The sequence below is a fragment of the Setaria italica genome, chromosome IX (genome assembly GCF_000263155.2).
Source record: "Setaria italica strain Yugu1 chromosome IX, Setaria_italica_v2.0, whole genome shotgun sequence".
Taxonomy (NCBI): domain Eukaryota; kingdom Viridiplantae; phylum Streptophyta; class Magnoliopsida; order Poales; family Poaceae; genus Setaria; species Setaria italica.
This window is the reverse complement of record NC_028458.1, coordinates 14,481,021-14,503,627: the sequence shown is the minus strand read 5'-3', so window position 1 is coordinate 14,503,627 and position 22,607 is coordinate 14,481,021. Positions and strand designations below refer to the sequence as shown.

The following is a 22,607-nucleotide window of genomic DNA, read 5'->3' as shown; positions in this document are numbered from 1 at the left end:
TCGGCCAACTGAATTAGGTTAACTCTGTAAAGGCCAAGTATTTTTGTGTGGTGGATGCCATTTTCTTTTTTTTTCTTTTTTTAATGGATGTTTTTGTTGTAGCTAAGCTCAGGCAAGTTCTTGAAAAAAAAGTAACTAGATACATATTGTATCCACAGGTGTTTTAAGTACGAACACGTACTGGTCCCTCCGGTCTAAATTATTATCCGTTTTGATTTTTCTAAATTCATATATTTTATCATGCACCTAGATATATATTGTATCTGAATGTATAATAAAAGGTATAAAAAATTAAAATGACTAATAATTTGAGATGGAGTTTATATGTATCCTTGATTGAGTATAGTCAAGAGATTATCTCGATGCTAAAAAATCAATCTCCAATGTCTTTTTTTTGGCATAGATAATAATATACTCGGTACCTCATGTCTATCTACTTAAGAAATAAAGAGGGAGAACCTACAAACGTTTGGACGTATTGTAACAAGACCATTGGAGTCTCCATCTACTATGGCATCTAACGGTGACATGGATCATGCTATAGCTAGCAAACCGAGTCTACTACTGCATATGCTCTTCATCCTCAATCTTGATGTCTTTCTTTTTAATTCCGTGAATGATACCATAGCTGGACATTGCTTACATGCTTCAACCAAATCACTCAGTCGATCATGAATTGAGTTGTCATGAAATTCTCGTCTCTTTTTCCATCACATATATAGCTGTTTGTGGTCAGGACTGCCCGGTGCCGGGGAGGGAGACTTATTACCATCTTCACCCACCCCGTCTCGCGTTGGTGATCCAATCCGATCATCCCAATTTAAAAATTTAAAACTTATATAGGACCCCATAATTAAGCATCTTATTGCGTGTACTGTCACGCACGTAATTAATTCCGTTTTCTTTTGCCAAGAATCACGTCTGACAGTAACGTGAGAGTCGCTCACTCGTTTCGTACGCCGCGGACCACATGGGCTCTCAACGTCCGCCAAACTAATTTCGACATGAAACATGACATCCACATGTGGTAAAATTTTGTTCCCGAACACCCCCCGACCACAAGCTATACTGCTACGAATTACGTCGCCAGAACGTCTCACTCCGAAGCCTCGTACCGTCTGACCGTCTCCGACCAATAGCACTCACGATACAGGTTCCGATGATCGTGACATTTGTGGAACGTGCTATCCTGAAACTCGATAATTTTTAGTTGGGTTTCCAAATAGCACGCCTCAACTCGAAACCTGTGAAATAATCTTGCCAGCAATGAGTAGTGCCACCTGACTTGAAAAATAGATGTCATATCTGAACACGTATTATCAAACTCGAAGAGAAATTTTCACTAGAAAACTATAATTTGGTATAATAAAAAAATAGATATCATATCAGAGTACGCGCCATCAAACTTCAAAGAGATTTTTTTTTACTAGAACACTCATCCTTTAGGTTTGGAAAAAGAACTATAGTTTGTTAGTGTTACAATAAGAAAATCATTGTATCAAAATCAATCCGTGTCTAAAAGATTACGGTGAAATTACTTCTGGGGCTTTCATGATGAAATACGGTACGTTTGTATATTTTATAGGCGGTGTTTATGGCCAAAAAGATTGGGTAAATGATCGAGCTGGCTCCTAAAGCGGTGGACCAAATTTCCGTGCTGATCCGAGTCCCGGCGGGGTCCGCGAGCTGGACCCCCCGAACGGCCGGACCGGGCCCACGTCTCGCGCCGTGTGTTGTGTGGTGGTGTCCTTGTCCTTGTCACCGTCGCGTGCCGAGCCGTTCCCTCCCCTCGCGGCGGCGGTATAAATAGCATCCGCCCCGCACCTCCCTCAAATCCACCCGAGCTCCATTGATTGATTATTAGAGCCCGCTGCTCATCCTCATCCTCCCATCGAATCGGAGTTTGCAAGAGAGAGATAGCCCAGACCCATTAAGCAGCAATGGCGGCCGTGCTGAGGAGAGCCGTGGCGCAGCGCTTCGCGTCGTCGTCGTCGCCGGCGGCGTTCGGGCTCCGGCGGTTCCTGCAGGAGCAGCCGGCGTTCCGGCCCGCCGTGCCGCCCGACCGCTTCATGCCCCTGGCCGACCGGATCCGGGACCTCGGGGTCGGCTTCGCATTCCCGCGGATCAACCTCGACGGCCTCGTCCCGCCCGCGGCTCCGCCGCCGGCGGCCAGGCGGGAAGCGGACGCGGCGCGGGAGCTGCCGGCGGCGAGCCTCACGGTGGAGGAGGCGCGGAAGGTGCTGCGCGCCACGCAGATGGAGGCGGCGCGCGCGCGGATTCGGGCGTCCGGCGCCGGCGCCGTGCCGTACGCCGAGTTCCTGCGTCTCTGCTGCGACGCCGCCGGGCCGGACGCGGGGCCCTCCGTCGCGCGCGCGCTCGACGAGTCCGGATCCGTCATCGTGCTCGGCAAGACCGTCTTCCTCAGGCCCGATATGGTACGATCCTCACCCCCATCTCCTCTGTTCCTCATTTCAAATCCATCAGCTTAATGTTGCTTGATTCGTCTTCAAATTTTCTCCTTGTCTAGTTTTTGCTTTGCAGTTAGGATGTCTTACAGAGAAAAGACACGTTGGTTTCTTCTCTCTTGTGTGCTGTTAATTTCTTTCCGGGTGACCGGGTAGAGATTTTAATTCTGGAAACCACAGAGATCTGATGAGACTTTTCGCGTGTTTTTCTATGTCTCCCAACAGGAAAAGATTGAAAGAAAGGGCGGTGTTCTAAAACGATAGTAAGAGATGTTGACACCCAAAGTTTGGGGAGTTTTACTCCGCTCCAAGATGGGAGTTTTTCTTCTCTCAATGGGGTAGAATCAAACGACAAAAAAGTAACTTTGAATTTTTGACCTCCGATGAATGAACATGAGGAGGATTCACCTGGCCCTATTTCTGGGCACCATTAATTTTGGAAATAAAATATTAGTAGTATTTCAACAATTTTTTTCTGTCAGGCAATTTACAGTGCAGAAATGTCATTTGTAGCAATAGCATCATGTGCCCCATCACATGCCAGTGGTGGAGGATTGAATTGATGCATAAAGATTAATTACATAGCAAAAGGCTGTAGTTAGGTAGTGCACGCATAATGCTCAATTACTTCTTTCCCAGTGCATTTGCCTTTCTGGCAATTGTGATTTGTGACACCAGCCAATCATGTGGTGTCCTTGTCACTAGTTTGTTGTAGGGTAAAAGTTGTTAAGGTGCAAGTTTATTTTGTTTTGATTAACATATGAGAATTGCCTGAAGTTAAGTGCAAACCACAAAAAATATAATTTCATTACAGGTGGTAAAATTTACTGGAGGTAAAAGAACTAGGAAAGTTCTATTCTTTTTTTTTACATCCGATAGAGATATCCACTCCTTTTCATCTTTTTTTCTGTTTGAGATTCTTACATGTTAACGCCATCAAATAAATCAGGTTGATCTAGTTACTATTACCCTTCGTGTTGTTAAATATTGGAGCTTATGACAAAAAAATTATTCCTTTCCCCCCTCGCTGAATGCATTAGGTTACTATCCATTTGAATAACATGAGACTAATGGAGTAATGGAGGGCTAACAAGTTATGGGTAATCTACTTTTCTTATGTTATGGGTGACCCAAACAAAGTTTGGTGAACACTCACATGGCATATGAGCTAGATTAGGTCATAGCATTCGTGGGCAGCACTAGTAGTACCTTTTTGCTCTTTGTTTTATCTTGATCTAGTTGTGGTTGGTGGCACAGAATAGACAATTTGGCAATTTGCAGTCACGGTGGTGTTCATTTCAAAGATTGTTTTGGAAAATCTTTTACACGTTTTAGTGATTCAGCTGCATTATTTTTCTTCACATGCTACAATAAGTGTGTCAAGCATCTGTTCCATTCGAAGTAAACAATCTTATCTTGCACAATCCAGATCCTGGCGGCATGGGTATTGTTTTCTTGAAGCAATCTGAAGTTTGTTTACTTTTGAAAACATATTTGCACTCTTCTCAACTACACAAAGCTCTTGTATTTCTTCACTACTGCAGAGCATTTGATGGTTGAGGCATTTGCATTTCATTTGGCCTTCATGGCCGCAATCTTGTCTTATCAGCATCGCTCTTCCTTTGATGGATCTCCCTTGAAAAGAAGAGCAGCCAAGTAAATCGTGGAAATGTTTTCGTGTTCTGTTCCATGACAACTGCAGGTCGTCAAGGCCATCGAGAAGGTCATTCCCGTCCGTGAAACGCTGCCCATCGCCGAGAACGACCCGGCGAGGGAGGCGCTGAAGGCCATGGAGGCGCAGAAGGCCAACATCGACCACGCCGCGGTGTCCCAGGTGCGCCGGGAGCTGTGGTGCGGGCTGGCGTACCTGGTGGTCCAGACGGCCGGGTTCATGCGGCTCACCTTCTGGGAGCTCTCCTGGGACGTGATGGAGCCCATCTGCTTCTACGTGACGTCCATGTACTTCATGGCCGGCTACGCCTTCTTCCTCCGGACCAAGAAAGAGCCCTCGTTCGAGGGCTTCTTCGAGAGCCGGTTCGCGGCCAAGCAGAAGCGCCTGATGCAGGCCCGCGGCTTTGACCTCCGCCGGTACGACGAGCTCCGGCGAGCCTGCGGCCTGCCGCCGGTGCTCCAGGCCCGGACCCCCTGCGCGACGGCGCCGTCGTCGTCGGCGCAGGAGGGTGGCCAGTGCCACTCTTACTGCCATTGCCATTGATCTTGTTCGTTCTTCTTTTTTTTTTTTCATGCCCATTTGGTGGGGATGATTCGTGTACCCTTCTGATGCGCGGATGCAAAAGCATACTCAAATTGAGGCGATGACGAGCCAGATTTTAGCTTGCAATCTGTGTCCTGAATCCTGATTGGGTGCTCGTTGTAGAAACGACAGTGACTGACTCGAAACCAGAAAACTTTTTTCTTCCAGCAAGAGTTGGTGAGTTAGGTAACCTGAATTTGCTTTGAGCAAAATAGATCGTTAATCTCGTATGACGTGCTGTATACCAAACCCATACACAAAATCAAACTGGTGGCTTAAATTTCACCGATAATTCAACAAATAATAATCTATTATCTTGCCTGCCAAGGGAGATATTATCAGGAAAAGCTCAACGATTGCGACCGTGTTATCTGTCACCACTACACCGCTGCCCAGATGTCGTTTCCTTTCGTCCAGGCCTCCAGGGATATGATTCTCAAACAAATCGGATGGGCCTGCAAATTTTCTAGGAACATGGACGGCAGACCTATGCTGGCCATCCGCCGTCCGTGTAAACCCCAAAGCGGCTTTCAGCTATCCTTTCGCTTTTCAAGTTTCAACATGGCTATTTTTTTTCCCACCCGAAAGGGAATCCGCAACGGCTCCGCCGCCCAAGACCATTAGGCATCCGATGCCAAACAATGCAACACATCACAAACTACAGTGTATCTTCAATCAATTGTAAGCATGTGCTCATCCGAGACGCAAAGTGAAAAATATGCGCTTCAATTTGTAAAATGGGACCATTATCGATCTCATTTGCACTCATTGGAGAGAGAGAGAGAGAGAGAGGTGATCGAGAAGGGGACGAACTCAAGTGTGTCATGGACTCGTCTCGTCGTTACCACCTCGCCGAGCAAAGTGCAACTGCTGTCTAAATTTGGTGGATGAGATGAACTGAGAAGAGCAAGCCGTCTGAATGAGAACGTGTTTAGTCCATGTCTAGAACTTGCCACGATGAAACTCTAGCGCGCCATATTGGCTTAAGCTAACGATTTATTCACAACAACTACAGTGCGACGTGATATCGAACGGAGCAATTCCGGGATAACTTCCAAACGTCACCTGTGAGCTCCTGCCGGACTAACAAGTACCACATATGCAACATTTATCTATATAAAATACTTAATCTATTTCAAATTATAAATTATTTTGACTTTTCTAAATACACTATTTTTGACTATGTATCCGGATATAGTATAAGGGCATATTTGGATACAAACTCCTAAAATTTAGTAGTGTACTAAAGTTTAGGACCCTCAAAATACTAGTCCTAAAGTTTAGGACATGGCTGTTTGGATGGACTATTAATCTTTAGGACCTTAGAGGGAAAATGTTATTTTTACCCCCCAATTACTCGTCTAAACTACACTGCACTGTTCACATCATTAATGCATGCGAGGGCAATAGGGGTAAAGGGGGACTTGGGGACCACTTTTAGAAGAAATAGGATCTATCAGTACCCCTTGGTCCTCCTAATGAAAATGACCCTTCTAAAGTTTAGAAGTACACTTTTAGGACTATGTTTGGATGCACAAGTCCTAAAAATGTTCTAAAAGTGGACTCCTAATCTTTAGGAAGGTGTATCAACCTACGTAAATCTCTCTCTGTATATAGAAAGTCCGCGGAGACAGTAGCTTACGGAATAATTGTAACCGGATAATAAAGTATGGAGATTAACTTATTATTTTGTAATCGGAGGGCTAAGCGGAGTCCGGAGTAAAGATGAGAGGGTTATTTGGACTTCTTCAAAAAGTCAATGGTCACTGAACACACACAGCACCCCACCGCCCACCGTGGTCCTCAGTATCGTCCGCACCTGGTCGGCCGGTCCTCTCCACCTCCGGCGAGAATCGTTCCCCTCCGGCAAGCTCCCTCCATCCGGGCGAGTCTACGCGCAGCGCCTCCTCCTCCGGCTGGATCCCCCGTCGATTCTGGGCGCGCCTCGTCCTCCGTCTTCGCGTCGTCTTCCGGTGCGCATGACGCGATTCGTGGATCCGGCGGCCTGATCTGCGCCGTCCACAGCACCGGCTTCTACCGTCCCCCTGCCTCTAGACGAGACCGCACGGTGCCTCTCCGTACTCACCTCTTATTCCTCTCTCTGCAGGTCTGCGAGGTAGTGCCGGTAAGAAGGCCCCTCCATCCCCTCCGTCGAGCTCACCTTCCGAAGCGGTGGCCGGTGAGGTATCAGCCTTCCCGTTCTCTACCTCTCTTGTAGGCTCCCGTAGGTGTAACTCTGAAAATAAAGCTCGCTGTTGGCAATTAGAACGATGCAGAACTACTATGATCATGTATATACTTTCCGTTCACTAAACTGGACATTGGTTAGTTTTGATTTCTTTTAAAAAGAAGGGGAAAACTATATTAATCATTCTTAGACTCTGATCATGTCTTGTGTTCTTTTCTAATATACTTTGTTTAGGATGTATGCACTTGATTTAAGATTAAAGAAGGGCGCAGGGAGGCTATAGTGCACAATCTTCCCTACTGAAAGAACAGTAGAAAACACCTTAACTCGGATCGATTAAACAGCTGGAGATGGAATTTTGAATAGAAAACCATGTTTTCAACTCCAATTACTAGCATATAGCTCCTACGGAAATGAAGTGAAGAATAATGCAGACCAAATTTGTTTCCCCCTCCATGCATTTGTTGGCGATAAGTGAAAACGAAAAGGTTACTGATTTGTGTAAAATAGTTACTAAAATGGAATGGTCATAACTGTTAGTTCCAGTGCCTATAGCAAACAGTATGGCTTATGTATCTCATCCAACCTTTCACAGGTAGTGCTTTGGATATTGCCTTCCTCATTGTTGTGGATCATTCCTCCTAGAGTTTATGCATGACAGCCCCTGTGGCTCTTCCAAATGAGGAGCTAGAAAGGGTTTCCCACTCTGCAAGGGTTGAGCTATTCCGAGGCTCTAGTTGCAACATTTCAAAGGAGGTGTTGACTGGTCTGGGGAATGGCCAAGATTCAAATGCTGCCGGCACAAATCCCGGCTTCCGAGTTGGAGAGATCAGGTTTCCTAATGGAGATATTTATTCCGGCACATTATTGGGGAACACACCAGAGGGTTCAGGCCAGTACATCTGGTCAGATGGTTGCATCTATGAGGGTGAGTGGAGGAGAGGGATGAGACATGGGCAGGGGAAGACACGATGGCCATCTGGAGCCACATATGAAGGTGAATATTCTGGTGGCTACGTATATGGTGAAGGGACCTATACTGGACCGGATAACATCATCTACAAGGGACGATGGAAGTTGAATCGTAAGCATGGGCTTGGATGTCAGACATATCCAAATGGAGACATGTTTGAAGGTTCGTGGATTCAGGGAGAAATAGAAGGTCATGGAAAGTACACATGGGCAAATGAGTGCACTTATGTTGGCAATATGAAAAATGGCAAGATGTCAGGGAAAGGAACTCTTACGTGGAAAAATGGGGACTCATATGAAGGTAATTGGTTAGATGGCATGATGCACGGGTATGGAATCTATACATGGAATGAATGCGGCTATTATGTTGGAACATGGACGAGGGGACTGAAGGATGGGAAAGGTACATTTTATCCGAAAGGCTGCAGAGTTCCTGTTAATGATGAGTTATATATCAATAAACTAAGAAATCGAGGTGTACTGCCTGATGCTAGAAGGCAGAGTCATAATTCACGCATACTTCACTCTGCATCGGTTGACATGGGGAACATGAAGGTTGGCATGACTAGGCAATCTTCAGATGTTTACAAAAGGAATTCAACTGAGCAGCCTCCTTTGAAGAATGTGTCTTTGGAAAGACGGTGGAGTCTTGAGGTGGCTATTGAAAAGTTCATTGGCCATGAGTCAAGTGAAAGTTCTGGTCTAGAAAGCTTGGAAAACTTGAGTGATTCTCGTTTGCCTATACTGGAAAGGGAATACATGCAAGGTGTTCTAATCAGTGAGGTTGTACTTGACAGCAGTTTTTCAGACTCCTCAAAGAAAGCAAAACGCCGCCAGAAGAAAACAGTGAGGGACACGAAAAAGCCCGGAGAGACAATAATCAAGGGACACAGAAGCTATGATTTAATGCTCAGTCTGCAGCTTGGAATCAGGTAGCACCTCCTGAAATCCTGGTTTTAGTTTTCATTCCTTTTCTTCTGTTCAATGTTTGTTCAGCTATTAGAAGGGCAGTCCTGGCACAATGGTAGAGTCTCTCCACTTGTGTCCTGGAGGTCCTGGGTTCGAACCAGCCTCTTTGCAAATTTTGCAAGGGCAAGGCTACTAGAAATTCCCTTCCCCAGGCCCCACCTCGTGGGAGCTTTCATCACTGGGTATGCCTTTGTTCAGCTATTACTGGCCTAGCTACCCCCTGCTGCTTAATGTTCTTGCTTATAAAATAACCTTCTCGCAATCATATGGTGAAAATCATGGCATAGCAGTAACAGGTTCCTAGTCATCTGGCTCGTGGAACTAATCATGATGTGTTTAAAAAACATGCCTGGATCATTTAGCTTCAGAAAAGTATGGTGTAAGGTTTGGTTGATGTGCTACTACCAGCAAGTAGTGGTTACCAGCTCCTAGCTTGCAACATGTGCTTTCGTTTCTGTTAGGAACTGCTAGCTCCTGCAACATACCTTTTTTTAGTTGATTCCAGAGCATGATGTTTAAAGATCTTTTTAAGTATATTTTGAAATAGGCAATGTTTTGTTGTAGGTACACAGTTGGAAAGATTACACCAATTCAAAAACGTGAAGTTCGTGCTTCAGATTTTGGACCAAAAGCAAGTTTCTGGATGAACTTCCCAAAAGAAGGATCTCGGCTTACTCCTTCACATTCAGCAGAAGATTTTAAATGGAAGGACTACTGTCCCATGGTTTTCAGGTTTGTTTGACATTTATGCCAATATGTGCGTCTGAAAAATGATGATGTCCTTATCAGCTGCAGATTCAAGTGATATTTAGATTCTGCACACTTAGCTACCACAATTTTCTTCATTAGGACCTCTTGTTGACATATTTTTGTGTTGTTTCTCCTGACTTATAATCTCCTTGCTGTTCCAGACTCATACTTTAAAACACGATGCCGATCCACTTTTGTAGGAATTTGAGAGAGATGTTCAAGATTGATGCTGCAGATTATATGATCTCCATATGCGGAAATTCTGCTCTTAGGGAACTATCTTCTCCTGGAAAGAGTGGAAGTGTCTTTTTCTTGTCACAAGATGATAGATTCATGATTAAGACTCTCCGAAAATCTGAAGTGCAGGTTCATATTCTACATAAACTACATATTTTGTATTTCTTTGTTGTCATCATTGTTTGGATAGTTCATGCTTATATAGCATATGATTTGCTAAGGAAGCGGAAATCAAACTTTATGATTCTATATTATCCTGTAGGTTCTTTTACGAATGCTTCCAAACTATTATCATCATGTCCATACCTATGAGAACACCCTCATAACTAAGTTTTTTGGCCTCCACAGGGTAAAACCTTCTAGTGGTCAAAAGGTAATGATTGGCATCACCACTAATTTCTTTTAAAGTTTCTTTAGATTAGTTTTTCCCTCTTATTTTATAATGTAATGCTCATTCTTTAATATTTGCAAATTGCAGTTCCGGTTTGTTGTAATGGGAAACATGTTTTGCACTGAATTGAGAATTCACCGGAGATTTGACTTGAAAGGCTCATCTTTAGGGCGCTCTACTGACAAAATTGAAATTGATGAGAACACAACTCTGAAGGATTTGGATCTTAACTATTCGTTTTATCTTGAACCTTCCTGGCGTGAGGCTCTACTTAAGTGAGCATATTTTCTCTAGAAATCATCCTTCTTATGTGTTCTGTTATGTGATTGCATTATACTTTCTAAAATTAAACTGTTGAACTGTTGACTATTCTTCAGGCAGATTGAAACAGACAGCGAATTTTTGAGAACCCAGCGTATAATGGATTACAGCCTACTGCTTGGTGTCCATTATAGAGCACCCCAGCACTTGCGGACACGTGCATCCTATCGGCGGAGCATGGCGGCAGATAGATTGACTGTTGTTTCAGAAAAGGGTAAGGACACACCTAACTTTCCATGAAATGTTTCTCCCTACAATGTCTGTCGCACATCTCTATGCGTGTAAGGAAAAGACATGGATTGGTTTTCGATGTGAAATATATCTACACTTTGTACCCGTCTAGAGCCTAGTGCCAAGCTCTTGACCATCATCATCATCATCATCATTATTATTATTTGTTTAGAAGGAACTTGAATTATGCAATATGCATCCCAGCATCAAAAGTTATCTGGAAATCTTGTGTGTAGTCCTTAACTTTCTTAATTTCAAAATCATGTTTTGAGTTAGGTAGCCTCAAATTATCTTCAAGCTATATTTGTGTGGTGCTCAAATTTGTCTGATAGTTGCTATTGGTCTGTAACGCCTCTTTTATTGCTTTAACTTGTTCATCACATGCAATTCCATGTTTAGTTCTTTCAAGATAGGTGCGCTAATGTTCATGGTCAATAATGGATTGCACAGATGCTCAGGAAGATGATGCCTTGAACTACCCAGAAGGATTAGTCTTGGTTCAAAGCAGTGGCGAGAACAGTGTTGTTGTTGGTCCTCACATAAGAGGCAGCCGTTTGCGTGCATCAGCTGCTGGATTTGGGGAAGTAGATCTCCTACTGCCTGGTACAGCCAGGTAAGATAACCATTTCTGTGAATTGTTTGTAGTTCAAATATTCTGAGTGACTTGTGGAAATTTTCTTGTGCTGCTTGTAGTTTCAAAGGGGGAGAATTACGACTGCTGTTTTTTTTACTTCCTTTCTTATGTTTGTCAGGCTTCAGATCCAGCTAGGTGTTAACATGCCTGCAAGGGCAGAGCAAATCCCCAAGGAAGATGAAAGCAAACCATTTCGCGAGGTGTTTGACGTCGTCCTCTACCTGGGCATCATTGACATATTGCAAGATTACAACATGACGAAGAAAATTGAGCATGCTGTCAAGTCCATGCAGTATGACTCGGTCTCAATCTCAGCAGTGGACCCCCAGTTCTACTCGGAGCGTTTCTTGAAGTTCATCCAGACTGTCTTCCCTGAAAATTCATAGCTCATCAACCATTTACTTGTTTGAAAGATGCCCACTTGCTGCCTTTTTGTTATTGTGATGTTGGCCAAGCACATAAAACCAGATCCCCATGACAGTTCATGTCCTCCAAAATTGGGGCTTGCAAGCATCACAACAGCATTACATCCTCTTCAGCGTGTGCCTGTTCCTTCTTGGATGAACTGGCAGGAAAAAATGGCCAACAGGATGAGATTCGTCAGGGCAATCGTGCAGACAAAAAACAGATCTGTCAGCCCAAGCCCCCGTGGTCAGCCGGCTGGTGTCAAAACCCATTCACATGTCATTTTGTACATTCATGAGCACTTGAGCATCATTTCATCATGTGGTGCGTCGCTTGACCTTGTTTGAGGTCTCAGATTCGATTGACTGTACTGAAACCGAGTAAAGAATTGTTTGCTCATCTGTAATTAAAATCCCACACGAGTTCTGGGAGTTCATTGTTACAGATAAAAACTTAAAATTACTGCTTAATCTGCCTGTTAAATTTGAAGTAAATTGGATATCATTTTTACCCAAAATGGTTAATGATCACTGCTAGAGTGCTGTGGTACTGTTTAGCTCGTCAATGCAAGAAATTGTAAATTTGATAGAAAAATGTACACAGCTCCCAAAACGTATGAACCTTCTTTTGCTAGCTTGATGCTATCATGTTCATGTTGAAACATGAAACCCGCACGGTTTCGCCCGCAAAACCTCCACAGGTTTGTGGCTCCTCCTGCCGTGCGCAGCTCGGCTCCGGGAAGCGCGTGACGCGACGTGTCCGGACGTGTTTGGGGTTGATAATGCATCATGATGTTAAGCTCTACTTATTTTTTTATTTAAAATTATATAATATTATGATTCGATTCTTAATCTTTAAATTTATTATCCTAAATTATAGCATCCATCCACCCCTACGTGTCCCGCATGGCACGCGCGGGGTCAGCGGCTCAGCGCTCGCGCCACCGGAAAGCGAAGCGGGCACGCAGCCACGCACGCCAGCCGGGGGCGCGACACCTGTTCGCGTCGGTGACCGCAGGCCAGGGGTGCAGGTGGCATTGCTACCGCCTACCGGAGGACACAGTACTGCCCGTGCCCCGCGCGTTCGGCCGCTGGCCACGGCCACCCTGCCCAGTTTGACGGGCGGACACGGCCTGGCGCGTGCACGAGCCTGATCCTGTTTGTCCATGGCGAGCCTTTAGATTCTCCGCCGTTAACAAAGGTCAAAGGGATTAGCCAACCGATGTCAAGATTTTCCGTGCCAGGCTCCGCTCGCAGCGCGGTGCAGCTCAATGATATTCCTTGATGGATTGTACCGCACGGATGGGAGGGATGATGTCGCAATCTCCCCGTCAATTTTACGTACACCAAGGGCCTTTAAGCATGCGATAAAGACCCCTAAACATAGAACGAGCAGAACCGGAGATGGAACTTATCAGACTATCGATTCACGGTTCAACTAGTTATTTACTGCTCCAACCGGTGGTTCGTCATTTATTAATGTAAAATTTTATTTCTTATGATTTTGTATAAATAATATGTAAATTTTATTGTTAATTCTTATCACATATCTATAACTAATATTAAAGAGAGGATGTTTCTTTCAATCCTTCCCTCGTCGTGGTAATTTTACGAAAAATCCCTTAAAGTCTTATCACATATCTACACCTAATAAACGGGATAACACATTAATATTATGATGAGTCTACTGTCTATAGTTCCAATCTAATATCCAAATATCAAACTAATCGCTTGTTATTAAAAAGAACCGATTCATTGGTTCAACACAAAACCGACTGGTTCATCTAGTTTGTACCGGTCTGATCGCATGATCGATCTTTTGGTTGAATCAAAACAACCTGCTCACTGTTCACGATTGTACGGTTCAACCGATGAACTGTTCGGTTTTTGTTCTACACCTTTAAACTGCTCGGCACTTCTCCATGCAAAGTTGGCAAGCCCACAAACTTGTCAGCAAGCCCCAAAAAGAATCTAACATGGTGATTACATTAAGACTACAAAGGTTTGGATCACTTTTTTTACCCCATCTCTCTGCAACGCCTAGTAATCATTTTTTCTATGCTTAAACTAGTACTAATCACTCACTGATATTCTATCTGTCTTATAATCATGGTCACTTTTAATACTTTGATGGGTTTTTTTGGGCAGCCTTCTCAAGTGTGCAGTAGCTTTCAATAGTTTTTTTCGTTTGATGTCTAACAAAACGTGTAACACTTGTAGAAAATAAGAACAGGGCTACAGGCTACAGGGAGCACACCCCCTGAACCCTGCTATAACAAGCAGAAGCCACCGTGTACATCATCGTTCATCACAAAGGGAGAAGAAAGAAAGATGATAGAAAGAAGGTAATATGAACCTATGAACGTTGTCTGATCACGAATCAATCAAGCAGTAATCATCAGCCAGCATCATTGGAAAAAAAGAGGCGGCCCTTTACTTATTAATACAATATTATAAAATTCAAAAGAAAACTACTAGCTTTTTTTATAAAAGAAAAAAAATAAGCCCTGTGCTGCTATCCATCCTCTGCCCCTTCGGGCCTTTTCACCCCTCCTGTGCGGTGTGCCCCCCTTTCTTTCTCCCCATCACCTCTCTCTCTCTCTCTCTCTCTCTCTCGCCTTCCTCGCGGCGACGACTGGCGAGCGCCGCCGCCCTTCGCCAGGTCTCCACCGGCGATGAGCACCCACCAGGTATGCCCGACCCTTTTCTTCTCCCCCTTCTTTGCGAAACCGAGCACCCCAAACCCTATTGTAAGCTATTTGTATTCGGATCTGACCCAATCACAAGTATATGCATGATTAATACCTACTGACTTCGAGTTTATGCAAAAATTGTCACCCATACCCTGTACTAGGTCCTCCCTTGCGAGTTAGTTGGGTTGGTTGCTTGGATTGGTGGTTTGTTGAACTGAGGGTTGAAGTACCAATCGGAGCTCTTAGTCTGCACCGCTTAGGTTTAGCCTGCAGGGGGTATTTCTTATTGAATAGGGGCATCAGTGACCGCAGAGAAATGGAAGTATTTTAGAGAAAACATGTACAAAGTAGATTCATTTCCAACTTTATTAACCTCGACAACTAGGTTAGTGTCACTTGATGAGACTTAACTGGCGCAAATTTCTTGCGGCAGTTATTACTAAACCTTGCTTCAATCAAATATTATAAGAAAAAAGGCTTTACTGAATGAATTAGTCAGTCTGGTATATACATATATATGTATAGAAGCTCTATGGTGCATTAATAGTTCACCTGATGCATAATATGCTTGTTTGCACTCCAGATGGGGTTTGGCGTGGCCTAACTGTGAATTGGGTAGTTCAACTAGTTATGCATCCTTGTTGATTGGAGACAATAGCATTGTCATTATATCGTAAAAGAAGACTTTTCTTTTGATGATGTTTATTTTGTTTATTCTTGATAGCACTGACATGCTTCTATGTGCACAGGTGACACTGTACATCTGATGTGTTATTTTTCTTGGCTCGGTGTATCATTTCTTTCCACTCCGATCAAGCTTGTCAAACATAAATAAGCAAGTAGCGTCTGCACGTGATTGGCAAAATTAGTCAAGACGGGTGCTCTTTGCTGTGTGGCCGCTAGGCCACATGGGACAAAGTCTGTTCCTGCTAGCAGAGATTGTTCCATGGATCCTACTGAGCCTCGTTGGCGGATAAATTCTAGCTTCTCTCCTCCAACGTCAAGGAGATGGGACTGCCGTTATTCATCAGATGGATTGCCTCACAGAGTTCATGATGCTCCTCATGATGCCCCACCTTATGTGTCATCATTATCATCCCATAGTAAAGGAAGCAGAAGTGCATTTGGGAGTGATCAGTACCTCAATCACCATCATTCTGTATCTGATGGAGCACTTTCTTATTTTGGGAGTCCAGCTGACAGCCTTCAGGCTCCACGTTGGACGCCCTCTCTTCAAAGATTTGATCTTGGTGAATTCTCTACCCCAGCAGGAGGTATGTACTTGTTCATTTCATATGGCGGATCTTGACATGAGCTGACCAGTTAATTAACTTTTTTTTTCTATTTTCTTCATATATCTATTCATATAATTGTGAGTTAGACTGAATGGAGGCTTTCACTGGAAAAACTTACACAGTGTGCTAACTTATTTTCATTGAGAAAAATATAGAATATCTTGTTTAACCAATCTTCTACACTTTTTTATTACTTCTAAATTAAACTTGATTCTTTACAAACATGCCTTCCTCTTGCATAATCAATGGGTGGATTGTAATTTGATTCTTTATTAGCCACTTGTAAAGCAGCTATTTAAATGGCTATTTTTTTCCAACTGGACTTGCATGGTCATGCACTCTTCTTATAATCTTTCTAGTGGATGCTTTTCGTGCAGTAGATGTTCTGTTACTCAGCACGATTCAGTTGTATCAGGTTTAGACATGGTAGTTATGGCTTTTTGTTAACTTTTGCATCAGATTGAGCAATATTTAAGTCCAAAGAAGAGTATGCTTCTTTATTGAATCTTTTGCATTTTTGTAATTAACTTATAAAATTAATTTGATTCTTTACAAATATTCCGTCTCATTGCATAATCAATGGGGTACTTGTAAATTGTAATTTACTTCGTTATTGGACACTTCAATGGTAGTTTTTTAACACTATATTCTTCTTTGAGTTAAGATCTACTTGCTACTTAGATAGCTCTCCTTTTCTTTTTTCCTACTGGACCTTCATGGCTATGCACCCTTCTTGATTGTAATCTTTCCTTTGGGTTGGATCATTCATACATTACATGAGTCATAGCCGATTAAGTTGTATAGGCTGGGCATGCTAATTATGCCCTTTTCTTTTTGCATCAAATTGAGCAATATTTAAGTCCAAAAAAAGACTTAGCCCCTTGTGAATCAAACAAGTATATCTGGAATGACCTCAGCCGTGACAATTGATAAGTATATTGAGAACAACCACTTCAGTTTCAATGGTTGCTATCAACTGAGTCTATTGGGTACTGCTATTTTTTTTCACTGTGCATATTGGAGTAGGCACTATTGGTACTGCGAGTTAAATACTGTGCCACAATTTTTTCTTCATGGCAACTGGATGTTTGCCTGCAATGGTAGAAGCAACAGGCATTGATACGTTTCTAGTATTCCTTTGATACATTCCTGTTGAATTAACGATTGCTTCATTCATTGAATCAGGATCAAGACCAGAAACTTCTGACTATCCTCAGTCAAGTGAGGTAAGCTTCATTTTCTCTTCTGTGTTATCTTCCCGTTCCCTTAACAGATGACATAGATCTAGTGCAACTGATAAAGAATATTGCAGTCTATATCACACTGACATTTAATGTTCATCTGCTGCAGAGGCAACTGACTGCAACGAGCAGTTTCAGTTCTGCATCCCCATTCTCAGAATCAAGTCAGCTAGCATCTTCTAGTAAACAACCAGCCCCATATCTACCTCGCAATCAAATGGGTAGGCGATCTTTCATGTCAAAACCAGTCTACCCACTTGTCTTCAGGAATCCAGTGTCAGAAACAGAAGCGTCCAGGATGCCTGAGGTTACTAATGCTGGACGAACAACGCCAAGTGATGACAGCCAGGCCTCTCCTCTGTGGCGTCGCAGCTTGGCGAGTCCGGAGCTCAAATTCCATAACGCGTTGAGTGAGCTTGGGAAGATGGAGGCTTCGCCTGAACCAAACACAAGCTCAAGAAGGGAAGGATTCAGATGGAGCAATGCCAGCAGCTATGATTTTGGATACGATGGAGATGCCATTGACATTTCAGATCATATCAGTATTGAGTCCCAGAGATCTCCCACAAATTCAGTGAGATTCCTCAAGTGTGGGCTGTGTGAGAGATTCCTGCGCCAGAAATCACCTTGGACCTCGAACCGTATTGTTCGGAACACCGACATGCCAGTAGCAGCAGTCCTTCCTTGCCGACATGTCTTCCACGCAGATTGCTTGGAGGAAAGCACTCCCAAGACAGAACTCCATGAACCTCCCTGCCCGCTGTGCACACGAGCCACTGATGATGAAGGGCATGTGTCATTCTCAGAACCCCTGCATGTTGCACTCCGATCTGCTCGCAGGAACCTTTCATTGGGTGGTGGTGCTGGTGGGAGCAGCAGCAGCGCAAACCCTCCGCACAGTGATCACGGCTTGAAGAGGAACCATTCTGCTATCGTGCCGAGACGCAGCGGCAGCTCATTGTTCCGCAACCGCTTCAAGAAGCAGTTCCCCTTCAAGGCGAGGATTGGGAAGGACCTCTTTGGCGGTAGGATCTTCAATAAAGTTGGGTCGTCTTCATCTTCAGGTCAGCAGGATGATCATGGACAGCCGGCAGCGAAGCACGATCCATCAATGAAGTAGCTAGAACCTAGTGGCACTGAGTATATGTTGTGTGTCCTGCTGATATTTCAGTCCATGTTATCGTATTCGGTATAACCTATCATAGCATGTGAAGCTCGGCATCCATGCGCAGGAGTCCTCCAGGACGGGGTTTCCTTTGGAGTCTCCTCGCGTGGCATGTGGATGTGGCACCCACCATTGGCTAACTGTTGGCTAACTATGAGGTGTATTATGAATCCTTACCGTAAGAATCGATGCCTATGATTAAATATGTTCTGCATGATCTTTTTATTCATGTGTTGAATTGAGCAATTGGCAGTGTATAGAACCGATGACCATTACCTACAGGCTCGGCTGTCGGCAGCATTGTTCGTTGCTCCATGTGCAGCGTGCCCACATGCTGCCGGGCTACCCATGCAAGCGTGCAGCCTCGCTTTGCTTGGACACGCTGGCTACGGGCACAATTAGGGCTCCTTTGGAATGCAAATCTCCTCCGGGATCCCAGCGATTTCCCTAGGCCGAAAGTCTCCGTGGAGAATCAGCCATGGGCCAAATTGATCCGGCCTTTGGAAACCTTCGCGAAGGGGCTCGCCCACCTGACCCATACATTTTCCCCGGGAAGGAGCTCTCCCACCTGGAGACATCGGGCACGTCCTCCTTGTGCCTTCACGAGCGATGCGCCGCCTCCGCCTCCCTACGGCTCGCCGTCACTACTCTCTGACCAAGCACCGCCTCTCCTCCGCGTCCTCATCCTCGTCCCTGTCCCCGTCCAGGCGCTACTGCCCCTTCACGTCCCCATCCTTGTCCAAGAGCCGCCACCGGTGCCACCGCCATCCCCTGTGCCTCCTCATTTGCCTCCTCTGCAATCCGGATCTACAACGCCACCACCACCTCGGCTTCCTCCTCTGCAATCCAGATCCACCATGGCGCCTCCACCTTCTTGGATTTGTGAGTTCTCCCTTTTCCTCATCTCAGACTCAGATTGTCTAGGGTTTGTGCTGCTCATGGTCGTGATGAGAGGTCTAGTTAGCATCTTGATTCATCTATTTTTTATCTTGAAATGACGAGAGGTCTTGTAGTTAGCATGGCGATCTTGATTTTCAAGAATGGAAGCTCGTTATGTTTTAGATCTTGTGTCTTGAAATGCTTCGAGCTTCAGCACAGCTTGGAAACATGATTGTTGCTACTCCTTGTTGTGAGCTTTTGTCTTTGTCATGTTCCTGTTGTTCCAGAGCATCAGGGTTCACTGATTCTTGGTCTTGTTCTCTTGAATCTGTAACTTCATTTCAGAAAATGCACCGTACTAAATTTATTTTTCGAACTAATACACCATAGCAATTAGCAGCCCTCTCTGCATTATGGAAAGCACTGAACGCTCTAGCATGCTCCCTGCAATTCATTCTCTGTGTAATCAAGTATTTTAGTTGATTATAATTCATGCTCCGTTCCTGTTACTACTTGGTAGTAGTTAATTATAATTCATGCTCTATTCAATCTGCTCCAGCTAATCGTAATTCAGAGGACCAAGATGTTACCAGTTGAAAGAAACCGGTAAAGAAACGCAAATAAAGTCAGATGGCTGCAAAACTTGGGGATTACATTGACTTTAGAAAGGATCAGATTGAAAAAACTCTAAAAAAGTTAGAAGAGATGTGAAGAAAACTACTCAATCGAGAAATATATTGACATTGTGGATGCCATGGAAGTGCTATCGGATGAACAAATGCTGATGCAAATGAAGTTTTCCAAATTGAAACGAAAAGAAAAATATTAGTGAGCAGCAAAAACCCAAGTGTCCAGCTGATTTGGTTGAAGAAAAAGATTGCTCGGATATGTTTCCTTTCTCAGTTTTGTATCGTTGCTCAAGTGTTGGTTGAATCCTCTATTTGCATGTATAAAATATAATATTTTATCCCCTGCTGGTGTCATTGATTTATATTGTTTTTTGCTGCAGCTTGATAACTCTAGTGCTGCATCTTTCTAAATCAAATGTTGAAGAGAACCGATGGTTAAGTTAAAGAGCGTAGTTTTGTGGCTAAGTAGATGCTTAAGACAAGCAGAAAACACCTATAACTTTTTGTCGGTTGTATCAGCTGAATGTAATATGCTATTCTACCATTTGTATCGTTGAAGCTTGGTACTATTTTCTTGTCGATTGTGTTGTCTAAATTTCTAGAAAACATCATGTAGCTTCTTATGTGATGGTCCGATGGCTTGGTGATAGATTTTCCTTCCTTATCTGTATGTCATCGTTAATGAGTTGCTCATGAATATAGTGATGGCATGGTCATGCATAAAACTGGTTTAAGGGGTGTTTGGAAAGGGGTGCTAAACTTTAGCACCTCACTTTTAGCACACTTTTAGCACTTGAACTTCCAAACAGGGGTGCTAAAAGGTAAGTGCTAAAGTTTAGCACCCTTGTTTTCTTTAGCACACTCAAGGGGTGCTAAAAGGTGCTAATGGGTGCTAAAAGTGATCCCCAAGCCCACTTTTTCCCTAGTTGCCCCCTCTCTCTTCTCTCCACTTTTCCCCAAGCCAGTCATAAATGAGGGCACTTCATTTAAGGGTGCTAAAATTTAGCACTGTGCTAAAGTGTAGTATTATGTATCCAAACCGGACCTTAAACGGTACGCTGCTTGATTTCTTTAGAATGTACACTGCTTCACGGATAGGAGCATCACTAGCTAGTTGACGGGGAAGGGGAAGGGGACAGCACTGCCCGGAAGGGGACAGCACTGCCCGGTGTCAGGATCTCCAAATAGCGACGGGAAAGGGGGCAGCACTGCCCGCTCGAGGAGGGGGATTTCAAAATCCAAAATAAATTCGCGTAGGATCATTGTCGGGATTAATTAACCTGAGCTACCAAAGTAGCCCTTAGGGTCTCCTCTTCCCTGGTCGCTTGGAAATTGACGGCTGATTAATGCGCGTAGCAGCGCCGTCCTGCCGGCGAAGGCATGCGCGAGGTAGGGTCTTTAACCAGGTGTTAAAGTTTAACACCCGTCACATCGGATGTTTGGATGCTAATTAGGAGTATTAAATATAGGCTAATTACAAAACTAATTGCACAAATGGAGTGTAATTCGCGAGACGAATCTATTAAGCTTAATTAGTCCATGATTTGGCAATGTGGTGCTACAGTAACCATTTGCTAATGATGGATTAATTAGGCTTGATAGATTCGTCTCGCGAATTAGCATAGGGTTCTGCAATTAGTTTTATAATTAGCTCATATTTAGTTCTTTTAATTAGCATCCGAACATCCGATATGACACTGTTAAAGTTTAACACTTGTATCCAAACATCCCGTAGTCCATGTCCATTCAAAAAAATAGCCAAAAAATATCCAAGGAAAAAAAACAATGTACTCATGGCTTGCTGGAGCAATTCGTCGAACAGGCGGCGCGCGTCCTTGGGGCCAATGTTCCCGGCGCGGTACCGGTCTAGGATAACGCGCTCCTTCGGGAGGCGCTGCCGGGGAGAAGCTGGCGCCACATAGGGGGGCAACTTTTTTTCTTTTTGAAACTACATAGGGGCAACTTGAAGAAGCAGAGGACGCCGGCGGTTGCTCGGACTCGGGTTAGACGATCCGGCATCGCAGGTGACAGATGCGGTGGCGGGGAGCGAGAATGAAGGAGACGGGCGCCGTTGGCCGTGGGGGGCCTTGGGGAAATGTTTATCTGTTATCAGGGAGAAACTGATGGCTACAGTGTGGGTCAGGGCCTTGGGGAAATGTTTATCTGTTATCAGGGAGAAACTGATGGCTACAGTGTGGGTCAGATCGTCGTCCATGGATAGAGGGTTCTTTCTATTTTTGCCCCATGGATAGAGCGCCCCTGTAAACTCCTTAGGTTAGGAGTAGTGGATGGAGGAGAAAATTTGGAAGCCTCCTTAAAATGGGGAGCTAAGTACAGAGTTTGTTGTTTACTTAGCCCTCTAAACTTGAAGTAGGGGGCTGTTTAGAAGGTCTGCTGAAGTTACTCTCAGTGTGCGAATTTGGAAGTTACTATTTGAATCCTAGCTAATCAAAATATTTGTCATTATTGATTTTTGTCACGATGTTTGATCTGCAATAAATTTTTGAATAAGAGAATGGTTAAATGTTGCACGAAAAAGTCAACGAATATTTTATATTTTAGTTTTTGAATGAGTATAAATGGTTCCTTAATCGAGCGCATCTCAAAATTAGAGTATTTTGCTATTCGGGCGGGGGAGTGCCACGTCTTTATATACCATCTTAATGCATGACAATTTTTTTCGCTTTCAACTACTACCAATTGAATCTTTTTTTACATGAATATAGCCCCGCTTTATATAAAATCGAAAGAGTAAAGAGTGCAACAGGCAGACCTGAAAACAAGAAAGTAATAATATACATATGATTTGGACTCTATGCTTCACGCAATTCTATTCCTCACCCACACCGTGTTCAGCTTTCAGTATCAAAAATCACACCACCTTCGTTG

At 44.0% G+C, this 22,607-nt stretch overlaps 3 protein-coding genes across 3 annotated transcripts; all 3 read left to right on the top strand.

The window, feature by feature from the left end:
* The first annotated feature begins 1,823 nt into the window (after positions 1-1,823).
* Positions 1,824-4,886, top strand: LOC101765252 (calcium uniporter protein 2, mitochondrial). Its single transcript, XM_004982640.4, has 2 exons — positions 1,824-2,435; positions 4,168-4,886. The coding sequence occupies exons 1-2, from the start codon at positions 1,941-1,943 to the stop codon at positions 4,678-4,680; spliced, it is 1,008 nt and encodes a 335-aa protein (XP_004982697.1). The 5' UTR covers positions 1,824-1,940; the 3' UTR covers positions 4,681-4,886.
* A 1,588-nt stretch (positions 4,887-6,474) lies between these two features.
* Positions 6,475-12,325, top strand: LOC101764856 (phosphatidylinositol 4-phosphate 5-kinase 9). Its single transcript, XM_004982639.3, has 10 exons — positions 6,475-6,692; positions 6,827-6,903; positions 7,503-8,811; positions 9,413-9,580; positions 9,799-9,964; positions 10,098-10,208; positions 10,314-10,501; positions 10,604-10,761; positions 11,229-11,391; positions 11,531-12,325. The coding sequence occupies exons 3-10, from the start codon at positions 7,562-7,564 to the stop codon at positions 11,796-11,798; spliced, it is 2,472 nt and encodes an 823-aa protein (XP_004982696.1). The 5' UTR covers positions 6,475-6,692; positions 6,827-6,903; positions 7,503-7,561; the 3' UTR covers positions 11,799-12,325.
* A 2,030-nt stretch (positions 12,326-14,355) lies between these two features.
* On the top strand, positions 14,356-18,439 carry LOC101764453. The gene is made up of 4 exons (XM_004982638.3): positions 14,356-14,506; positions 15,259-15,783; positions 16,990-17,030; positions 17,155-18,439. Exons 2-4 carry the CDS (start codon positions 15,456-15,458, stop codon positions 18,163-18,165), a joined length of 1,380 nt encoding a protein of 459 aa, XP_004982695.1. The 5' UTR covers positions 14,356-14,506; positions 15,259-15,455; the 3' UTR covers positions 18,166-18,439.
* The last annotated feature ends 4,168 nt before the right edge of the window (positions 18,440-22,607 follow it).